The sequence below is a fragment of the Ipomoea triloba genome, chromosome 14 (assembly GCF_003576645.1).
Source record: "Ipomoea triloba cultivar NCNSP0323 chromosome 14, ASM357664v1".
NCBI classification, from domain to species: Eukaryota; Viridiplantae; Streptophyta; class Magnoliopsida; order Solanales; family Convolvulaceae; genus Ipomoea; species Ipomoea triloba.
In genome coordinates this window covers 20,261,754-20,281,552 of record NC_044929.1, presented here as the reverse complement: position 1 = coordinate 20,281,552, position 19,799 = coordinate 20,261,754, and the positions used below count along the sequence as shown (strand labels likewise).

At 32.5% G+C, this 19,799-nt stretch overlaps 2 protein-coding genes across 2 annotated transcripts; both read left to right on the top strand.

Annotated features, from left to right (window-relative positions):
- The first annotated feature begins 2,998 nt into the window (after nt 1–2,998).
- On the top strand, nt 2,999–4,790 carry LOC116004083 (protein TRM32-like). Its single transcript, XM_031244016.1, has 4 exons — nt 2,999–3,116; nt 3,212–3,288; nt 3,391–4,078; nt 4,157–4,790. Exons 1-4 carry the CDS (start codon nt 2,999–3,001, stop codon nt 4,756–4,758), a joined length of 1,485 nt encoding a protein of 494 aa, XP_031099876.1. The 3' UTR covers nt 4,759–4,790.
- Nucleotides 4,791–7,720: 2,930 nt separating this feature from the next.
- On the top strand, nt 7,721–9,156 carry LOC116003596 (metallothionein-like protein type 2). Its single transcript, XM_031243493.1, has 3 exons — nt 7,721–7,883; nt 7,956–8,027; nt 8,772–9,156. Exons 1-3 carry the CDS (start codon nt 7,819–7,821, stop codon nt 8,881–8,883), a joined length of 249 nt encoding a protein of 82 aa, XP_031099353.1. The 5' UTR covers nt 7,721–7,818; the 3' UTR covers nt 8,884–9,156.
- The last annotated feature ends 10,643 nt before the right edge of the window (nt 9,157–19,799 follow it).

The following is a 19,799-nucleotide window of genomic DNA, read 5'->3' as shown; positions in this document are numbered from 1 at the left end:
ATTGTGAGTTAAATGCTTCAATATACACCTTTGATATGTGAAATTGTGAGTTAAATGCTTCAATATACACCTTTGATATGTGAAAAGATAAAGTGGGGTTCAGGCATTACTAGTAGAGAAAGATGAGTTAAGGTTTTATGAATGTCTTTTAGCTTGAGTTGCGAGCTTTATCTGGGAATATAAAACTTGAATTGCACACTATGTATTCCTTGGCCCTTCATCTATCTGGTTGGGTTAGTTGAATTGTGAGTTAAATGCTTCAATATACACCTTGGGTTAGTTGAATTGTGAGTTAAATGCTTCAATATACACCTTTGATATGTGAAATTGTGAGTTAAATGCTTCAATATACACCTTTGATATGTGAAAAGATAAAGTGGGGTTCAGGCATTACTAGTAGAGAAAGATGAGTTAAGGTTTTATGAATGTCTTTTAGCTTGAGTTGCGAGCTTTATCTGGGAATATAAAACTTGAATTGCACACTATGTATTCCTTGGCCCTTCATCTATCTGGTTGGGTTAGTTGAATTGTGAGTTAAATGCTTCAATATACACCTTGGGTTAGTTGAATTGTGAGTTAAATGCTTCAATATACACCTTTGATATGTGAAATTGTGAGTTAAATGCTTCAATATACACCTTTGATATGTGAAAGTGTATGCATGATCTTTAATTGTAAATTATTATATATTCAATTATACTGAGTATATCGTCATTGACTATTTTTATCTACAGGTGGCAAAGCTATTGATGAAAAAGGGCATACCTAACACCACATTGGAAGTAAAACTTTTTTGTATGAAGTAGATTGGACATTTTTGCTTTGGGGTTGCCTTTGTCTAACACATGTTTATTTGTACAGTGTTACCTTTCAAAATAGCCAACAGGTACATTACTATGGCTATTTGTTATGATTAGTTTCTTTGTTTGTAGTCTTTACAAAGTTGTATGAAACATTTCATTTTGTATTACTTTGATTGCATTATGGTAAAAATTAAAATTTTTACCAATACAATACTATAGTTACAACATAACATAATATTGATTAGTGAGAAAGAAATGTATTACAAAAATTAATATTTAATGAGAAGTAACAATATATACAGAATTAGAAAAATAAAATTTGACACTAAATTATACTACCTCCATCCCATTTTGGTTGTCTGATTCGTTTAACGAGACTTGACTGAAGTTATTTTTAATCCAATTTTTCATAATATTAAGTTTAGCATTAATATATAAAATTTATATATTTAGAAACTACATTGAAAGTACTATTAAACACAAAAAAATTAAATTTAAAAATATAAAAAAAAATTACTAAAGAAAATAAGCAATGAAGAAAGAGTTGGTTTGACCAATGAATAGTAAATAGGACAGGTAAAATGGGACAGAGGGAGTAATTTTTAGTGGCGGGCAAAATCTAATATAATGACGGGAATTTTCATCATTACAAGAATGTAATGAGAGGAAATTATGCTAGTGATTAGTTGTATTAGCGACGAGATTCTTTGTCACAAAAAGAACGTTTTAGTGAGGGTAATATATTATCACTATATGCTTATCCTCGGAAGAAATAACGACGGGTTGCGATGGTAAATTTCTCGTCATTAAATGTCTTTTATGATGGTTTTTAAATTTTTAGTGACAGTTTTATTTCTCACTAATGAATAATTTTCTTGTAGTTGATTGGAACTCACGTTATATGTTAATTATTATTATTTTTTTAAATCAAAGACCTTTTAACGTCGGTTCCATGGGGAATGTCGAAGTTAAAAGCACACTTTAAAAAAAAAACATATAATGTCGGTTTTTGAATAATCGACGTTACATGTAAGACGTAATATGCTATTTCTGTAGTAGTCTAGAGAGAAGATGATGCTTAAATAATCAATCCCCATAAAAGTCTCAACTGAATAAATCTCTTGAACTTCTCCTCGAACAATTTTCTAGCTGGCTCAATCTTCAACCTTTAAGTATAACGCATGAATTTCTCTGAACTATTTTCAGACACTAGTTCAAACTCTATCTAAGTTGACAAAACTAACTTGAGCACCCAATTAAGAAATGTCACGTCAACTCCATCAGCGGATCTTCAGCAATCTATCCCCTGGCACGCTAATATAAAATATAAATAGAGGAATCAATATTTGTATACAATAACTAACCACATTTGAGCCTCTCAAATTCATCTGTAATATAGCCTAAACTACTGAACTCAACTAACATCTATAAAAGATCATTTCCACTACTGCATCCAGTTTGGTCATAATATTCTACATTCTAGCGTATCTTGATCCACTTGCTCAAATTGAATTACGCTATATATATATCAACATAACACTTTACTATAAATACTCTGACCTAATCTTATATTAATCGGCGTTATAGTTAACTATTCGAGATAAAAGATGACTTATTATTATTATTATTATTATTATTATTATTATTATATCCAATTAATGATTAAGATCACACTTTGGGTAAATCATCACATAATCTTGTGGTATTATTTATAAATATTAAAAAAAATCATTAGCTATCTATAAATTAATAAAAAGATATACTTAATAATAAATACAAATATTAGGGTGATTTTTGTATGGAAATACATTGTTCTACTCCATATTAAGCAACTATATCCAGACGAGAGTGAAAATCCGTTGACGGATAGAGATCGACGGCGGGCTTTCGCCCATCTACTCCGGGCAGCCATTGTCAAATTTCCGGACACAGGTATACAATTCCCGCCTATTTCTTCTTCAATTTTTTTTGTTCCGTACATATGAAGCTAGCCAACATGACACCGAAAAACACTCCGCGTGTTTGGTTTCATGCTAGATATATCTAATCAGCAGATTCAGGAGCTTCCATATATAATCTTCATTGGGCTTAAACGACTCTGCTAGGGTTGGGAGCAAGATATTAGTTCTTTGCAAAGTATTTCTTTACCGAACTGTATGAATAGCATGCAAGAGAATTGGGTTTGATTCGCTGACATGGAAGACCCTGATTGGACGCGTCTCAGAAAAGACGACCCTCGCAGTAGAGGATCCATGTGGCGGCGATTCAAACACGCCCTCGGCTACTATGGTGCCCGGAAGAAGTTTCTGAAAAGTAATTAAGCATTTTTAATTTCTCTGTTATTTTGTATCTGTCAAAGGTTGTAATATAATCCCCCGTGTTAATTTGATTGAATCGTGAAATGTCAGGAAGAACAAAATTCGTTTCTAACGATGATCCTGATGAATCACTGAAGCTTTTAGATTATAAACCAGGCCACATGAATGTAAGTGGTTGATACATACTTTTTGTTGATTCTTGAAATTATATATGGTTTTGATCAGAGTACAAGAAAACTGGATAGAAATTTATTAAAAAAAATTTGCAGGGTTCAGAATGGAGTGATCTGTTAATTTCTAATGCCAATTCAAGGTTAATTAAATCCGAGTCTTATCCTCCCCCTGGGAGCAAGAGAAGAGGAGGGTATAAACCTAGTGCCCTTAAAGAGAAGGAGATTGAAGTTTGGGTTTCAGTAAATAGTACTGGAGAAAGTTGCAGACATGTAAGAACAGAACTAGAAAAACTCAGAAACACTACTTCTCTGAATGATTCATCTGCAGATAAGTATACTAGGTTGTTTGGGCCGAGTTTCGGGAAGGAAAAGGTGTTGCAGACTTGTAAGAGCTTGAGTGTGAGGAAGGAGGTGGAGATACCCTTTCTTCCATTAAGAAGGATCCGGTCTGTATCGAGCGCTGAATCCATTAATTTGCATCAAGTTGAGTCCCTTCGTTCCGCCTCCTTTGTACACCATTATCCGTTATCTGTTCCAGAAGAGGGCAGTGGTATGAACACTGCAAGTTTAGTCGGGGAGAATTCGGTGGGGTGTGATGGAAGACGAGAGAAAATTGTGTCGATTGATGATGTAGTTGGCCTCAATCTGGATGCCATTGCAGAAAATGTGTTTGAAGAGTTAATAGTACTGGACACGAGTGATTCTTCGGGAGGAGAAGAGGATTTTATCAATCTTTTTCCTTCTGATATAGAAGAAGTATCTGCAGCCTATAAAATCTCAGAAGGTACCTTTTTTATCAGTTTTTTTTTCTATATTTTCTGATATATTATGTATAAAAAAGATCAACCATTTGCAATTTTAGTAGGTTCAGAGGACAAATGCAGTAATGCTAAAGACGACGATTTTGCAATCAACTCGAGCAAGAGTTTGAATACAGGTTCTAAGAATCCAGACATAAGTTACATAATGCATCTTCTTGAGAATTCAGGCTTAACTACTCTCAATTTCTTCAATGACAAACTGTTTTTAAGAGAGCAGCCATTGAGCCCTTCACGGTTTAAAGAAATCGAAGCTTTTTGGCACCAAGAAGGCCAAGAATGCTGTCATCATAAGATGCTGTTTGACTTGGTGAATGAGGTGTTAGTTCATATGTGTGAAAAATCATTCACATACTACCCGAAAGCCCTATCTTCCGGTTGTCGTGTTCGTTCATTGCCACCGGATAATCGTCTGTCTGAGGTTGTCTGTGGCAGCATTAGCAGCTGGCTAAGGTTGTCTGCAGAGGTGCAGAAGACAACTGATGGTATAGTTGGGCATGATTTGGAGAAAGATGATGGTTGGATGAACCTGCAATTGGACAGTGAGGATGTAGCACTGGAGCTAGAGGACATGACTTTTGATGATGTTTTAGATGAGATGATTTTTGATGATCTTTTAGAGGAATTGTTTGATGTTAAGTTATAGAAATTATAGTTCTTGAATTGTTTGCAATTACCGAGGGGACTAACCGGGATTATTCATAGGTATTTACTTCATAGGTATTTGTACTCTTTGTTCGTTGTACATCAAACATAGAGTTCATACATATACATGGATTGTTTGATTGACAAAATGTGTCGTTTTACACCCAGGTTTTGATACCCATACTTGTTTGCTTACTTTTGTCAGTTTTGTGATCATACTATTAGAATTAAATCCTTTATAAATTACAAATTAAAACTCATTACTCTTTTACTACCATACTTTATTTTAATATATAAACACATATATGTATGTGTATATATCTGTATTATATATTTTTATATATTTATTTATGTCATTTTTGAAGAGATATATTTATTTATTTCTATTTTAATTAATTAATTATTTGTTTTGATTTCAGTTCATATTTACTACCAATAAAGTGATTCATTTTACTTAAATTCATTATTATTACTAAATATATGATTCTCATTACCATTTCGATTATAGTGTTTGAATTGAACATACCTTAATAGAAATTAAATTTGTTCTATATATAATACTCATTCTTTACAACTGCATAGGGAATAAAATGGACAAAGAGGATATATAAAGTAACTTGTGATATGATGCTAGAAATAAAATAATAATAAAAATTTATAAATAATTGAAGAATCAAATGCCTTACAAAAATAAAAATATTTGCAAAATCTTTAGAAATATTTATACGATTCTTCTCCTTTAGGAATCAAATAATGGGAGGAATCTTGACATTCCTACTTGCAATTTTGAAGATACAATAATGGATGGAAGAGAAGTATTGAGCTTCTTGTGGTTGCTTAGAAATTAAACTCTAGCTATAGCTTGTAATGTTATAGCCACTCGGCCAAACTCGTCTCACAAGATTTTTTTAGTGTAATTTATTTTGTTCTGTAATATGCAAGTTATTACACAAAAGTATGATTTATCAAATAAAATTTTTCAAATAGTGACCGTGAGTTTCATGTTGCTAAAAAAATAATTTAAAGATTATTGTTTAATTTTATTATTTATTATTATTTGACAAGATAATAGAGACAATAGTGAGTAGAACTCAAATATTTACTTATATAGCAGAGTTGTTATTTTGTATTATTTAATGTATAATTTAAGATATTTGTTATTTAATAATGTAAATGAGGGTATTTATTATTGTGAAAAGTTAAGATATATATATATATATATATATATATATATTTCCTTTGCTTTTTCTCCATCTCCTTGATCCAATGAAATTGAGAACTTTATGTCACCCACTTTGGATGGATGATGTTAAAATCATCCATATTCACGGAGTTGAGCTGAAGGACGCAATTAGAATATAATTCTGAATGAGCAATTATCTTTTCTTTTCAGGTGACAAAGAAACTCACGGTATTTTAGAAAAATTTTGTACGATAAATTTAATCTAGAGGATATTCACAAGAATTAAATTCGTGTCGTAATATTCAAAGTATGAAAATCATACTTCATCCATTCGACCACCCTTTTAGGATAGTTATCATTTTGTTAATATCATGAATTTAGTGTCTTTTTTTTTAAACTATTAATGCATGATTAAGTAAATTAGCATTATAAATGTACAACTTTTATTTTTGTTTTTATTTTTTTGGTTCACTTCTGCTGCTTTCTCTCACCGAATTTTTATAACATGATTGATGAGTGACCGAAGTTTGTGGACAAATTAAAAATATCCAGTAATTTCACATGTATGCTCTTGTAATATTGAGAGTTTTATTCAAATTTTGTTTACTCACAAATAATATGACAAAATACGCCAAAACAGTGTGGTCTGGTGGCATCCAGTTTACACTCCCACATGAAAGGGAGTGGGTTCAAAGCGATTGTTGACTCTTTGTGTTTCAGTAGGTTGAAAAAGTAGAAAGTAGTTATGAATATTCATTGATTTGTAATAGAGTCAGTACTAAAAAAAATGATAAAGTTCATCTTTACCAAAAATGATTTCCATTCATTGATTTGTTTTAGGAAAAAAGAGTTAATTTTATTTTTGGTCCTAGATTTATAGTTGGCAGTCTAATTTTAGTGTTTTTTATCACAATATCTCGTTGGTCATAGTATTATTGTGTCATCACTATTTTTTGTTATCCATCAACAAAATCGTTGAAATAAATGTTGTTAAATACAAAGACATTTCGATGTTTTTAATACAAAGTACGTTGACCGGTTATATGTTTTATGTTTTTTTTTTGAAAAAAAAATCATCATTGAAGACCGAAATTATTTTGTATTTAACGGAATATAAACTGTTTTGTTGATGGAGGACAAAAATGGTCATGTTTCGCAATAATACTAGGACCAAAAGATCATGTTTTGAAAAAAAAAATAACTAAAAGTGAATTGCAACCTATAAATCTAGAATAAAAAAATAAGTTAAATATAAAAAAAGTTCAAATTAGCAACTGAACTACACACAAAAAGGCAATTGGACCATCCATCTAAAAAGAAGTACAATTAAATCCTTGAATTATAAAAAATTGTGCAATTTGACCATATATATTTGACATGTTCCTCAGGTCATCGCTAAGAGTGCGAATTTTTTTTTATTTAAAATTACTAAAATAAATTAAAAATAATAATTTTTTAATATGATGATCGCCATGTAGCGATGACTTAAGGAATATGTCAAATTTGGTTGAATTGCATGATTTTAGACAATTCAAAAATTTAATTACACTTTTTAGTTGATTGAGTCAATTACACTTTTGCACGCAGTTGGAGGATTAATTTAAACACCTTTCCATTTGTTTTATTCAATTCCCGATTCCAAATTTCCCATCCCAGTCTAATTATCTGAACCAATTCAAACGCCCATACATCCATTTTATAATAAATTATTCCTATTGTACACTTGTTGGGTCTACAATCACTCTCTTTCCCTCCCTCGCAACTATAAATACTGTCCCAATCCTCTATCCATGAACTCAAACTAGCCGATAACTTCATTCCTATTTCACTAACCCTTCTTTAATTTTCCATTTATTCCCACTAATTTCATACCCAAAAATGTCTTGCTGCGGAGGAAACTGTGGCTGCACCTCTGGCTGCAAGTGCGGCAGCGGCTGTGGAGGGTAATTAAGTTTTCGATTTTCATTGCATTTTAAATATGAGCTTATAGACTAATTTGATTTTGTTATTTACAGATGTGGCATGTTCCCTGATGTGGAGAATGTCAAGACTGTCACCCTTATTCAGGGTGTTGCACCAGTGAACAAGTATGTGCCCTTTTGTCAGTTTTGTGTGTGTTTATGTCAACGAAATTTGACTGGATTAGTTCCTGAAACTCGACTAGGTTAATCTCAGTCATTTAATGAGGTTCAGCCAAATTTAGTCTCATCTTGCAGAATATAGATTAGTAGTCTTGTTCAGTCGCGCCCCTTAATTGGACCCAGTAGTCAAAATTTGACTGGATTAGTACCAAGAGGTTTAGTTGAAACTCGACTAGGTTAATCTCAACCCCTTGATGAGGTTCAATCAAAATTAGTCTCGTCTTACAGACTATAGATTAGTCTTGATCAGCCGCGCCCCTTAATTGGATCCAATAGTCGAAATTTGACTGGATTAGTTCCAAGAGGTTTAGTTGAAACTCGACTAGGTTAATCCCAGTCCCTTAATCAGGTTCAACCAAAATTCGGCTAAATTAGTCTCATCTTGCATAATATAGATTAGTCTCGATCAGTCGCACACCTTAATTGGTTTCAGGAGTCAAAATTTGACTGGACTAGTTCCAAAAGGTTTAGTTGAAACTCGACTAGGTTAATCCCAGTCTCTTAATCATGTTCAACCAGAATTCGACTAAATTAGTTTCATCTTGCATAATATAGATTAGTCTCGATCAGCCACGCTCCCCTTCAAAATTTGGCTGAATTAATCTCATCTCGCATGATGTGATCGAATACTAGTGTAGTATGGGAAAAAAAATTATATCATTAATTTACTAATTAATTAATTATTTGCAGCAACACTTTTGAGGGGGCTGAGATGGGCGCAGAGGGAGGAGATGGGTGCAACTGTGGATCAGGCAGCTGCAGCTGTGGACCAGCCTGCAACTGCGACCCTTGCAAATGTTGAGGGGAATTATTGCATGAAATGACCCAAGCAAACTAAAGCTATGTTGTGGACTACTGTCTTTTAACTCTTTTAAGTGTGTAATAACAACAGCAACAAAACAGCCCAACACTCAACTGCAAGCCTATCTAGGATTATCATCACTTGGGTTTGTTTGTTTGGTGTGTTGTGTCTGTTTTGTGTTTGCTGTCTTTGTGGTTCTGTTTGCTTGGGGTTTATTGAAACTAATTAATTATTATATCAATATAGCTCCTTTATGGAAAATCTTACTTTTAATTCTAGGTTCTTAAGATCTACTTATGCATTGTTGTCAATGAGACGGTATGACGATATGTGTAATATATTGGTTATAGACAATAAGAAATAATTAAGTAAATTTACATAAAAATAAGGCTGGAAAAACCAACCAAAACAACGCCGGGGGAGAAGAAGAAGAAGAAAATGATGAAATTAAAGTGATCAAATCTTTCCCAAATTTTCAAAACATAGATCTAAAGAAAAGGGACCAATTACCAAGATCTATAGTTAAGTATCGATCTCCCGTATTATCCCAAAAAAATTACCAAAAGATCTCTATCTCTTGTAAGTGATAGATAACAAATTAAAATGGGAGAATTGTCTTTCCTCAACACTTTCTTTTTGTTTGTGCAAATATAATTTCTTATCTCTTCTCTCTTCTCTCATCTTCCCCTCCACCTAAAAATATAGTGTGTCAACAAACACCCAACCTGTATAATTGTCTGGTCCATAATGATGGTATTCTAGCTACAAGGGCCTGAAGTGTGAGGAAAAGCGGCTATCTTCTTCTTCTTTTTTTTTTCTTCTTTTTCTTTTTCTTTTTCAGGGTCTCTCTCCAGATTTGATTATATATATATATATATATATATATATATATATATATATATATATAATTAATTAATTAGGGGCAAAAATTCTCCGTCATTGAAAATTTTCTGTGAGGAGGGAATGAAAAAAATTTCTATTCCTCGATAGAGATTATGATGAATGGGTAGAGACCACAAAAAACGAAAAATATACTCTCCACCGAGATGCCATTTCTAATTGAATTTACCCAAATATTGAGTTCCAATTCCAACCTGAAATCTCGATATGATTGTCTACATGTTCCAGACTGACAAATTGGGGGTTTTTGTTTTTAAACAGACCTCGATAATTTTAAGGAATCTTCATTGTTTCTTGTTTCCATGATTTGTAATCTTGCTGTCTTTAGCATTCCTCGCGCGCACATATAATTTATATGTTCATTAGATCAGACGAGGTTTTTAAAACATCTTTATTTTTTTTTAAATATTATATTTGTACTAAAGACATGAGCAGCTCAATTGGTCACAAAAGTAACGTTTGGGAACAATATAATGGTCAGCTTATGAATTATGATTTGTATATTCATTAATTATTTTAAGAAATTGATCTATTTTATTTATATTGTAATGAAATAATACCACTTTTTTAGGTAATAATGGAAATTAGTAGTCACTACTTGATTTGGAGTAAACTGGGTAAACCTCACTCGTAAACTAAACATGACCGAGAATTAAACTGTACTAGGAAAATCTTATGTGACAGACTCAATCGAGAGTGTAATGGTCAGAAGTACAAGAATCATACTTAACCTACTTGTCAACAACACCTTGTAGTATGGGAAAATAATACCATATTAAACAGTACAAAAGGTTGATACAATTAAGTAACATTACGTTATTAAAAGGAATAAGATTCAAATTGGTCTCTGAACATAACCTGAAAGTGTAATTAGGTCACTCAACAAAAAAAAAAGTGCAATTAGGCAATTAGATACGCAAAATGTATACAATTCAAATTGGTCTCTCACCGGAGAAGGCAACCCAGTGGTTGCCTTCTCCAGTGAGTCACCGGCGACCGTTCGATGGTCGCCGGTGACTTTTGTGCCGGAATATGGCCGGAGTGTGCCGGAAATTTGGCCGGAATTCTAATGACCTGTGATCACAAGTCACTAACAGGTTTATGGGCTTTTTTGCATCAAAATACAATGTTTAAGGGTTTAATTGCTATTTTAAAATGTTCAGGGACCTAATTGACTCCTTAGGTAATGTTGGAGGGCTTATTTGACCCTTTTCCCTATACTTTTTTTTTTCATATATTATCTTGTTATTAAACTATATATATATCAATAAAATATCATAAATGTGCTTTATCTTTATCTTTAATAAATTTTGAATTTGAGATATAGGCTAATTAATTCATCGAAATCATCACTCACAAAGTGTCCATATTGCCATTATTCTTCTCCCTTTTGCACTATAAATAGCATCCATGGATGGTTGAACTCCATAAACAAAGCTTAAAACTTGTGTGAGACCGTCTCACCATGAGACGGGTCGGGTCGGGTAGGGTCAAGATGCAAATATAACACCTATATGCACAAATGTCATACTTATATGCTCAAATGTAATACTAATCAGGAATAAAAATTTTGTTACTTATTAGGGTAAATGTAATACTTTTAAGGGAAAATACAATACTTTTACATTACGATTTAAAAGTATTACATTTTTCCTCAAAAGTATTATATTTGCCCTTATAAGTGAGAGGCACTTGTCAACATTACTTATTATGAAAAATGTATTACTCTTTCTCTTATAAGTAACAAAAATTGTATTTTTGATTAGTGTTATATTTGAGCATATAAGTGTGAGATTTGCACATATAAGTATGACATTTGCATGGTGCTTTGACCCGACCCGACCCGACTCGTCTCACGAATAAGGATCCGTGAGACGGTCTCACACAAGTGTGACCCTTTTCCATCGATACATATTCACATTTTGAGAAAGAAAAAAAATGTCTTCTGGGTGCAAGTGTGGTTCTGACTGCAAGTGCGGCAGTGATTGTGGGTAAGCTCTATTTATCAAAGTTTAAATAAGATGTTATCTTTCGTAACGTTTAAATAAAATAATATATGTTTATAAAATATAGGAACTAAATTATAATTCTTTTTGCTAATAATTATGCTATTTTAGCCCCTATGAGCAAGCTCAGTTGATCACATGAATGAAGTTTTTCGATCTCATGTGCGCAGTACACAAATTTCTAACTCCTGCGTTCAACTGAGTTATAATTTACATCCTCCCTCTGTCAGGCCGGGGCGTGAGGGCTCTTGGGGTTGGGAATTCAACTTTTTGAGAAGAAAATAATTATGCTATTTTACATTTTTAGAACTTATATATCAACTTTTAGTTAACTTTTTAATTAGCTGTGCTAATTAAAAGCTAATTTTTGGCATAAAATAAGCCCCTTTTATTTTTAAAATTTTTGTAATCATATCCTAAACTTTTTATATGAACAGATGTGAGGTGGAGAAGGTCACTAGCGTTACCCTTGTTGAGGGGGTTGCTCCAATGAAGAAGTATGCCGATTTTCTTTCCATTTTTATTTATAAGAATTTCTTTTTCCAACATGATAAATATAATCTAGTCCCAACTAATTTAATGACTCCTCATTGTTCATATCCTAGAGATTGGTAGATAAGATATATCGCGTAATGTGCCTCAATCGATTAATATGCTCTCAAATGTTTGTACACTAGTATTTATAGCAATGTTAAATCTATATCTCCTTTTTTAATCTTCAAAATGATCGAAATATTGCACATTTTGCACCATGTTACTGCTGTCAAAACAAAACTTATGAATTTATTTTCAATTGATCGATCACTTAAAGTATGCTCCAACAGCAATGACAAAAGTTATGATCATATCCCACATTCCCACTTTTTGTATTTCTTTGATACTCATCCCAAATGTATACGGGTTGGGTGTTTATTGACACACTATTATTTGACCTTGTTTTATATAATTATTTAAAAATGTTTTTTCTTTCTTTTTTTTTTTTTGAAGAGAAAAACGATGCTGATATTAATAAAGGTCCATGTCCAAAGCGCAGACAATGGACAGGAAAGGAACAGAAAGACAATTCTCACAATCAGACTTGGACAAAGCCTCCCTAGCTAACAAATGGGCGACTTTGTTCGCTGACCGTTTAACAAACAAAAAGCTAAGTCTAGAAAAACTTTTAGCTATTTCCTTAACATCATTAAGTAAAAAAGATCAAAGTAGGTAGAAAGGGCTTGATGCTTGATGTTGTTGGTGATCTTCATGCAGTCTGTTTCAATTTGGACACCATCTATATGATTCTCCTTTAGCCATTTCAGGGCCTCCCTTGACACCCATTACCTCTGCTTCATCCGGTTTGAGTGCACCTGACTTGGGAATTTCTTTAGCTGCAATGAATACTCCATGCTCATCTCTCAGCACAAAACCAAACCCCAGTTTCCTGTTAACACTATCTAAGGCAGCATCTACATTTAGCTTCATCCAACCTGTTGGAGGCTTTACCCAGTGACCATCCTGATTAGAATTCATAGCATGTCGCCTGGTTGTTGAATTAATAGTTTGCCATTCATGGAGGAAACTAGTAGCTCCATGCACAACTGCTTCAGCTGAGATAATCACACGGTTCCAAGTCTTCTCATTCCTTGCGTCCCAGATCTTCCAACATATAGATATAACTCTGCAAAGATCTCTGTCCGCCAAGTTGCTAAAGTTATAATCCAGCCAGTCAAAGAAAGTTGAAGCAAGTTGGTATGTGCTATTGCCAATTAAATCCTAGCATCTCCTCGCGAACCGGCATGAGACAAAAATATGATTTGCAGACTCAGAATCCATATTACAGAGTTGACAGTACGTAGGGACATGGACCTGCTTGAGTCTGAGGAGATCATGAGTTGGAAGCGAGCCAGCGCAGACTTGCCACATGAAGAGTTTGATTTTAGGGGGAAGGTGAAGTTTCCACATCCTTGTCCAAAAAATCTGGTTATCGTCAATAAGAGGGCCCGTGAGTTTCTTATAACAACTTTTGACTGTGAACTCTCCTTTCTCCTCGTCCATCCAAATGATCCTATCTGCACACTTAGTCTCAGCAATAGGGATACTCCTGATCTGCTGCACTTCTTGGTCATTAAAGAGAGATTCCAGAGTTGTATGATTCCATTCCAAGTTGTTAGGCATGAGTAGATCCTTCACTTTACTATCAGCAAAAGTATCTGTAACAGGAGATTGAATAAAATATGGTGAACCATTAGGAAGCCACGGATCTTTCCAAATATTGATAGTATGCCCATCTCCCACCCTCCATCTATAATTACATTTAACCACAGTTTGTGCCTCCATAATACTACGCCAAATGAAAGACGGATTTCCACCTAAATGAGCTTCAAAGAAATGATGTTTTGGATAATACTTTGCTTTGTATAAGTGGGCTACAAGGGAAGTAGGATTTTGGACAAGCCTCCAGGCTTGCTTCCCAAGAAGAGCAATGTTGAATTCTCTAATCCTCCTAAAACCAAGACCTCCGCTTTGTTTGGGTGAACAAAGATCCTCCCATCTCTTCCAACGTATACCCCTACTCCTATCCCCCTCACAACCCCACCAAAACGCATTCATCGCTCTTTCAATCTCTCTACCCATCTCTAAAGGTAAAAGAAAGACACTCATGGCATATGTTGGAATGGCCTGAACCACATTTTTCAATAAAACCTCTTTCCCTGCTCGAGACAAGAATTTATTTGTCCAGCTCCGAATTCTACCCACAACTTTGTCCTTAATGAAACCTAGAATTTCTCTTTTGTTCCTCCCAATTAATGAAGGTAATCCCAGGTAGCTCCCACTCAAACTTCCCTCTCTTATGCCAAGCTCATCACACACTGCCCTGCGACAGTCCCCACTGACATTCTTACTAAAAGCAATAGTTGATTTGGAATAATTAATAGCCTGACCAGAAGCTTCGACAAAGGAATTGATGACACCTTTAATAACTGAGGCTCTACAGAAAACGTAACAGTCGTCTGCAAAGAATAGATTTGTAACTCTAGGTGCCCCTCTAGCAATAGAAATGCCCTGAATGATTCCCTCCCTAACTTTGGTTTGAATCAGATGGTGAAAAATATCCATAAAAAATGTTATTAATAATTGTGTTGTGCACCGTACTGTGCAGGTCTTTTGAGGGATGGTCTGAGAAAGCGAGTGAAGGAGGCAACGCTTGCAAGTGCGGTTCAAGCTGCACTTGTGACCCTTGCAATTGTTGAGGGAAAAATGGTCCAAACCTCCCATGCAAGCCAACCTATTATATATAATGCAATAATCTGATGTAATATAATATAATAATAATAATATATGTGTAGGTCCAAGTCCAAGGGTTTGTGTGTTCTGTTCGGAATAAAAATACAGTGGCCACCAGATGAATAATAATGCAAATAATCTATGTTTTCACTCACATTTCTTTGGTGTCGCATATGTTATATTTACGGTGATTATGTATGCGATCATACAAGTACACTATTTATATAATTACTAGTATTTTGTACGTGTGATGTGCGAAAATTCTTGTCCAACATTAAAACATTAATTAATTAAAATTTATAATTTGAATTATATATATACAAATAATATATGTGTTTTATACACACACATATATGATTTATCATTTAGAGACATTTAATTAAAATATAATCAACCATTAAATTAATTAATTATATAGTGATTTTAATAAAATGATAATTAAAGAATAGGAAAAAGATATAGATATAGGTGTATGGTAATAAAGATGGAAGTTAAAAAGTATTATAACAGTGTAAGGGTAGTTTTGTATAACAAGAATGTAGTAGGGACAATATTATCTAATAAAATTGAAGTTTTACAACATTTAAAGTAAAATGTATACATTTATTAGCATATAAAAAGATGGACATAAATCAAGGATATAACCTTGATTGAGACTTATTATGTTTTTAGATTAGATATATGATATAGTAATGCAATAATGTTTGAGTTAGTCGGATAGTTAATTTGGTAACCACAAGATTTTAAGTTTGACTCATATAGAAGTTGTTAATGATTTTTTTCTATTTGAGCTGGTTATCTATAAATAATTAAGGTTGATTTACCTACTTGTGATCATTTAAATTGCTCGCTAGAGTTACAAGACATGCTCCACCAATAATACACATTCGGGTAGCAACTTCGACCTTTTGTAAATCAAAATCGTAATATATTGATGTGACTTGATATAATCAATTTCTACAACACACCACCCAGTTTATAAATGCACAACAGACGTAAAATAGATGCACCACTATGCATGCAACAATACATCACCAAGTGTTCAGTATGTAGTGCACCACAAATGATCAATTTCTACAATATAATGAACCACTGAGTTTGTAAATGCACAACAAAAGTAAAATAGAGCATCACTATACATGCACCACCAAGTGTTTAGTAATGCACCACCCAGTGTTCAGTAATGCACCACATATGACCCGTTTTTACAATGCATAAATGCACAACACGTGTAAAATAAATGCACCACTATGCATGCACACATGCTCCACCAAATGTTAAATAATGCACCATAGGTGAACACATGCTCCACCAAATGTTAAATAATGCACCATAAGTGAACAATTACTATAATGGACCACACAATTTGCAAAAACTCTGTGTCCAGATTTTAGAATACACTACGTATAGTACTTTGAAAAATACACAACACAGATTGGACATGATTTCAATTTTTTCTTCAACTGGTGCTTGGGTAATAGAGATGTGCTGTGTTAGAGACTATTTCGCCATCACTGGTCGCGAGTGGAGAAGCTATTGCGAAAAAATGGGGATACGAAAGGGGAGAAAGATTTAATTTGTATCATTGATCGACTCTCATCCAATGGTGTCCATGAAGCCACATGACATCATAGGAAAGAAGAGTTGCACCCGAGTATGCCCCCNTCTCTATATATATAAAATTCAATTCCGGTGCGGTTAAATCTGATGTTTTGATTTAAAAAAAAAAAAGCGGTATCAATTAACATTCCTAATTTATCCCTAACCTTGATTAATCACCCAAAAATGTTTTAAAAAAATAAATAAAATTTTTAAAAATATTTTATTTTAAGCCATTGATCTTCACATTTTAATGGATTGAATTTGTCATCATGGAAAGTGGTGGATTAATATGAAGCATCCATCAAGTAATTAATGGCTAGAAATTCTTTTTTTAAATAAAAACTTTGAAACTGAAGTTTGTAATATTTATGAAATTGACTTTGTCATGTTTTTATTAATTTTCTTTAATTTCTAGCCATTATAAATTGACCCGCCAATTTTCTAGTTTATTTCCATTTAAAAAAATATTTTTTTAAAAAGAAAAGAATACATATTTATCAACATCTACTTTTCATATTATATGAAGTTATTTAAAATTTTTCAATAAAACTTGCAAATAATGTTTGTAATAGGTGACAAATATGTTTCTCTCAAATACTGCCACATTGTTTCTTGTTTCTTGTTTCCTTGATTTGTCATATTGTTGCCTTTCACATTCCTCAAACACATCAAATGAATCTTAGGCTATGTTTGGCACGTGTAATTGAAGATAGCTGAAATCTGAAAGGTAGTAGCTAATAAGTTAATTAATTAAAATTAAAATGTTTAGTAAAATTAATCGTTGAATTAATTAATAAGTGTAAAAAGACATAAAAAAAGATAAACTAAGATATTAGAATTTTGATTAATGGATGGTAAATAGTACCTTTTTTTTTTAATAAATTAATAAAGATAAGAAGGGTAAAAAAAAAAAAAAAAAAAAAGATAAGAAGGGTAAAAGTTAAAAAATCAAGAACTTATTTTGACACTCACTTGGGATAGCGTTTCAAAATAGGGTATTATTTTAAGTTTCATATATTTTATCGAATGAGGTGTATAGTTTATTTGTAGTTTAAAATAAACTGTAAGCTCTAAAACAAATTGTACCAAACATAACTTTAATGACGATACAGTACAAACAATTTTCTAATATTTTTAGTCTGCATTTGGTATTTAGGCCGGCAATAAAGTTTATAGAAGTAATAAAATATTAAAATAGCACCAATTAATTCCTCCTGCGTAGATGCATTACACAATTGAGAACGACACTGACACTTAAGTTTTTGACGCTTTTTTTTTTTTTTTTTTTTGCCCACTACGTAATTAACGCCCAAAGCTTTCATCTTCACAACTTTGTTTTCCCAAACAAAAATTAAAGACTGATATTTTTATTTACAAATAAAATATAATTTCACTTTCATTATTTATAAAATTACGATCGGCAATAACAATAACAAAATTGTATCAATAAAAAGAATAAGATTATAATTAAATTTAGGGTGTTTGGTTTACACATGGGTATCTCAATCGGAACAGATATCACATACTTGATAATGATATTGAGTTTTGGCGAAAGTATTTTGAATGTTTGGTAATAGGATGGAATGAGAATGATTATTAATAGTTGGGGAAGATTGAGAAGGAATGAGATGGAACTCTTAGGGTGTGTTTGGTTGATGGGTTTAGGCATAAGGTATGTGTATCAAGGTGATTGTTATTGTTTGGTTGATAGGTTTTCAAATACTACTATGGGTTTGGAATACCATATTAATTGGAAAACTCATACCCTAATGAAATAAGGGTGTGTTTGGTTCGCACATGGGAATCGAAATCGGTATGGATATCAAATACTTGATAAGGGTAATGGGTTTTATTGGAAGTTTTTAGCATGTTTGGTAGTAGGGTGGAATGAATTGACTTTGAGAGTGTTATCATGATTCTGTTACATCGTTATACATTAAACAATTATTACGTAAGATTAGACAGCCCCCGCATTTGTTAGTGGGCAATTTATATCATCGAATACAAATTACGAAGTATAGAATTCATATGCGTAAGGTACAAAATTTCATAATATAAGACACAAAAAATACAACACAAGACACATACACATATTATATATTTACTTATTTTTCATATTTGATTTAAGTACATAATTTGTGTTCAGAAGTTCAAAATTTCACAATACAAAACCTAAAAATTAATAATAAGACACAATCACTAATTTGTTTAAGGTACATAATTCACTCTTAACATACTGAATTTTATAAAACAAGTCACAAAAAACTAACAATATAAAAAACATACACATGCACCAGGATCCACGGTGCACTGTGAACTCTGGTCCATAGTATAAGAATTGGTGTTATTAGCATATATACCCGTTAACTTTTATTCGAATATATGCTTGTGTGGGCAAAAACTTCATCCTCATGAGCTGATGGGCTTTCTTCTTGTGACGAGGGGTGGATCCAAAAATTTTCGTCAGAAGAACAAAAGATTAAAAAATCAATGAGATATTAAAAAAAAAAATTACTTAGAGTCGAGCCATCAATATTGTTGACTAGGGATAAACAATTAAAATACATCAACATGAAAGAAAAAAATATTTGCCAAACATCTTGTGCTCAGTTAGCACCTATGTAGCTCTCTTTGGTGGTGAGGTATTAACTCTTTGGGCTACAATAGATAGAGAAAGTATTTTGAACATATACTATTTTGTAATAAAGTTGATAATACTAAAAAAATTTAAAAAAAATCAAAAAAATATGAAATATAAATAATTATATAAAATAGTTCGAATATAAAACACATTATAAACCACTCATATCACTATTAATATTAAGAAACAATAAAAAACACAATGTTACAAATAAAAAAATTCAATTAAAATTAGAAATTAATCTTATTAATAACAATTATTATCTCACTATTAATATTTATATTAAAAAAAAAAGGCCAAACATCTATATTTTCTCAACCTATTGAAGTACAAAAAGTCAATATTACCTTCATTGAGCCTATTGAAGCACAAAAAGTCAATATTACCTCCACTAAAGCTCAATTTCATAACTTTTTATTTGAGAAAGTTACTACATACCACTTGACCACAAAATCATTGGAGTTGAAAGAGTGAGGTAGCTGCCTACTGCCCCCACTGTA